Source organism: Macadamia integrifolia, chromosome 9, assembly GCF_013358625.1.
Source record: "Macadamia integrifolia cultivar HAES 741 chromosome 9, SCU_Mint_v3, whole genome shotgun sequence".
In the NCBI taxonomy this organism is placed as follows: Eukaryota; Viridiplantae; Streptophyta; class Magnoliopsida; order Proteales; family Proteaceae; genus Macadamia; species Macadamia integrifolia.
In genome coordinates this window covers 34,569,209-34,573,292 of record NC_056565.1, presented here as the reverse complement: position 1 = coordinate 34,573,292, position 4,084 = coordinate 34,569,209, and the positions used below count along the sequence as shown (strand labels likewise).

The following is a 4,084-nucleotide window of genomic DNA, read 5'->3' as shown; positions in this document are numbered from 1 at the left end:
TTTTTTTGTTTTCATAATGTGAGAAAACTTCATCATTTCCAAGGTTAATTTTGAAATAATAAAAAAAAAAACTCTTAGTTCAGGATATATGGAACATAATGAGAATTTCTTAAACCAAGAAAATAATACAATTTTTGTATTTTTCATTCTCTTTTCTTTTCTTCTTTTGGCTACCAAACACAACCTTAGAGATCCTAGCTAGTCTCTTGAGGTTGCCCTTATGATGAGGTTCTGTAACTCTTAGACACATTCAATTTCTTTTTACTACTCTATCCTAATAAGTGTCAATGGTCAGCGTATTGAATGCTTGTAGGGCCAATGGTCACCTATTTCTATACATAACCATACACACATATTTACATACGATAGGGTTTGATCCCACAACCTTTTCCTTTGGGGCGTAGCTACTTCAAGCCAAAGTTACCACCATTAGACTATACTGGTGTTCATAAAGACCTGTTTTGTTTAGAATGTGAAAATGAGTGAAAATTTTGTGAAGATAAGTCTGATTTGTAGGTTGAATTCACTGAAAAAAGAGAGAAAAGGAAGAAAATGATGGAATATGCACCTTTTAGTAGGGTGAGATTTTGTGGGACAGAGGAAACAGAGGAGAGGAGGAAATCAGAGGTAGAAAAATAGCTAGACACAACATAAGAAATTCCCTTAATAATGCCGAAGTTGAACCAAATCAGTTGGACTTTAGAAGTCAGTGAGGTGAGAATAAGTGGGTTCACAAGAAAACCATATCTAATGAGGTTGTCGGATAAATTTTTTAACTCACTAAATAAATACTCATATTTGTGGGAAACAAGTATAAATTTTCCACCCCTTCCATTCCATTTTTCTTTATCAAATAATTAGGACATAAAGGTCCCTTATGGTTTTTTTTTTTTTTTCTTATGAATAAATTGATATTATTTAAAAGAGAAAAAGACTGAACATTTGAAAGAAGTTGCTTTCATTAAGGAGCTTGCTTGCCTTGCTATGCAGAAGTCCATGATTTTGATGTTTGGGCTAAATGTGGATGTAACACGTTATTGTGATTAATGTTACCTTCTTTCTTCCATTGAAAAAGAATTGATTGAAGTTTCATTTTGAACCACAAATTGGTGAAGGATTCAAGGTCATAATCATCTTTCTATTGTACCACGTGGCCATTGCCCTCAGGAGTTCTATCCAACGAGAATGAAACTAGGGAATCTCTTCACCGTGGATGAAAAGAAATTTGTTCCCCAAAGTTTATTATTATTATTATTATTTATTTTTTAATCAAATAATAATAGATTCTTAAAATGATAGAAAATCAATAATAAAAAAAAAAAAAAGGACACGCAAACAAAAGAAACTTAATCCACTCATGCTTTCACATCATTATAAATTTTTGGAGAGCATATATACTGCAGAAAGGTTTATTTATGCTTCACTATTATTAATATATTTATTATTATTTGCTAACAGATACATGATCACTTGACATCCCAAAGAAAATACAATACCTCACAAACATCCCTTAACTCTCAATAGGAAATCTATCAAAGCAACGAAAGTCCTGATTTATTAGGGCACCTTGTAGGAGGCTTTATTTATATATGTTACATCAATGTAGATCTCTTGCTATAGCCTTTCCTCATGGAGATATAGTCAATATGGTTAATAAAATGGCTACTAGTACTGCTTGTAGCTTCTCCTCATTACTTAAGAGACATGAAGACGATAAGCTGGAACAACGAGTAGAGGTTTCGCCCTTGACACCGTTAGGCCATAGATCTCATTCATATCTAAATCTCTAGGTAACATTCCATTCGGAAGCACCCAATTAAAGCAATGCACCAATTGCGCAAGAACTAGCCGAACCACGGTTAGTCCCAATTGCACAGCAGGGCAAACTCTACGGCCTGATCCAAATGGGATAAGTCGGAAATCATGTCCTTGAATATCAACACTGTTGTCAGAAAATCTCTCAGGGAAGAATTCTTCAGCATTATCAGACCACACATTAGGGTCTCGACCTATTGCCCAAGCATTTATCATGACACAAGATTTCTTAGGTATGTGGTATTCATCAATTGTTAGATCTTCCATTGATTCACGAGGAACAAGCAATGGTCCAGGAGGATGAAGTCTCATGCTTTCCTTTATCACCATATTCAAGTATTCTAGCCTTGCTAAATCCTCTTCTTTCATTACCTTATCCATGCCAACAACATTCTTCAGCTCTTCTTGTAGCTTTTTCATCACCCTTGGATGTTTCAAGATTTCTGAAAAGGTCCACTCAATTGTGGTTGTTGTCGAGTCCATTGAACCAACAAGCATGTCAACCAAGACTGCTTTGATATTTGTTCGATCCATCATGTATCCCTGTTGTTCCTGTCCCTCATTGGATTTTATCATTAAGGACAACATTTTATGAATGAAGCCCTTGTGGTGATCCTTGTGGTCTTCAGGAGCTTGCATGTGATTGTCAATCAGCTTTTCCAAGAACTCATCAGTATCCCTATTCACAGCTTTCATACGGCGAATCAATCCCTACAAAGATTCGAATCAATGCATTATATGAACAATCATTTTTTTTTTTTTTAGAAAAAATTACACTGCCACTGTCAACTTTAGTCATAAATCAATGTCCTGACATGATATGACATCCCCTACAAGTTTGAAAAAAGACAGACACATCCACACCGGTAGGTTTATCACGGGTTCAACTAATGTTTTGGGTGCATTTGTCAATTTCTTTACCCTTTTTAGCATGAGATTGAATTATTGATCTTGGGAGAAGCCGTCGGCCCTAGCATTTGGCCAAGATTCACAATTTCAATCCATAGTTCCATGGCCCTAACAAACACAAAAAATGTGTAGGTCAAACACTCTCATATGTTGGTGGCCACACCATTGATGTCGACTTTTATCCTCACCATTTTGTGGTATTCGTACAGTTTGAAGAAAGGAACTAGACACAGTTTAGGGTTGAATCTAGACATGGAAGTGACTTCTACTGAAAGGAGGTATTTGGTTCGATAAATCTTTGGGATGACATTCTTTAGAATGATAGTCCTTAATTTTTGGAGTTGTTTGATTCCACTAGGATGACACTTATAAGTGAGCACCTTACTTCCTATGAATGACCATATTACAAAGGATGTGTTACAAATCTAAATTTACCTTAACACTTAAACTTAGATTTGAGCAACCTTTTTACCACCTAGTATAAAAAGAGAAAACGGAAAAAAATTCTCTATGAAAGTCAATATCTCAATCCGCGAGAAACATGTACTAGTCTCAAGGCAACCAAATGATTTTTCAGAAAGAAACATAATTCAGAAAAATATCTATCAAAAGATTGACATTCATAATCAATACATACACCATTTGATTTACCAAACCAAACACCCCCTAAGGAAATTCTTTGTGTTTGATGATTTACAGGTACTGCAGAAGCTATCCAATGGTAAAAATTGGGTGAGTCTTTCCCGTTCTTCAAAGATAATGGGAATCCTCCCATTGCTTACAAGAATCAGACTGATAATAAGGTTAACTTAGTTCCGTCAAGTTCTAGACCTCCTTAGTCAGCCGGAGTCCCTACGAGTGGGCCCAAGTGGAAGGGTGTTTTGGCTGTTTTTGGCCAACTTTATCTATCCTTCGTATCATCTTTGGATTTCCCTTTTAACTTGATTCAGATGTTAGGCAATTGATTTTGTTATGAAAAGAGAATAGTAAAAAACATGGTTCCTGTGCCAAGACATAGGGAATTCCCGAAAAATGACCGCCTTATTTCACATGAAAGGTGTAAATTCCGTCATTGTTAATACTTCCACTTGCACTATCTTACCATTAGTCCTTACAATGATCCAAAAGCCACGTTGCTTTTTACAGAATCCTCTATCAATTTTTTTTTATGGGAGAACGAATGGTCAGTAGCTGTGTTCCCTACACCTTCTAATAGAGGAGCCCACATAAGTATCCACCATAGAGCACACAGGGAGAAGTGGCCATTTCATGGGACCTTGTGAGAGGGCGTAGAGAATAGGACACCAATTAGCATTCCTTTTCCCATTTTAAATTCACTTAAAATAAAAAAAAAAAATTT

General features: G+C 35.8%; 1 protein-coding gene across 1 annotated transcript in view; it reads right to left on the bottom strand.

Moving 5' to 3' along the window:
- Positions 1 to 1,395: 1,395 nt before the first annotated feature.
- Positions 1,396 to 4,084, bottom strand: part of LOC122088191 (cytochrome P450 71AU50-like) — a 4,148-nt gene continuing 1,459 nt past the window's right edge. Inside the window, exon 2 of the mRNA XM_042657372.1 lies at positions 1,396 to 2,526. Coding sequence (XP_042513306.1) covers positions 1,696 to 2,526 — 831 coding nt within the window. The 3' untranslated portion in view covers positions 1,396 to 1,695. The remainder of the gene's footprint in view (positions 2,527 to 4,084) is intronic.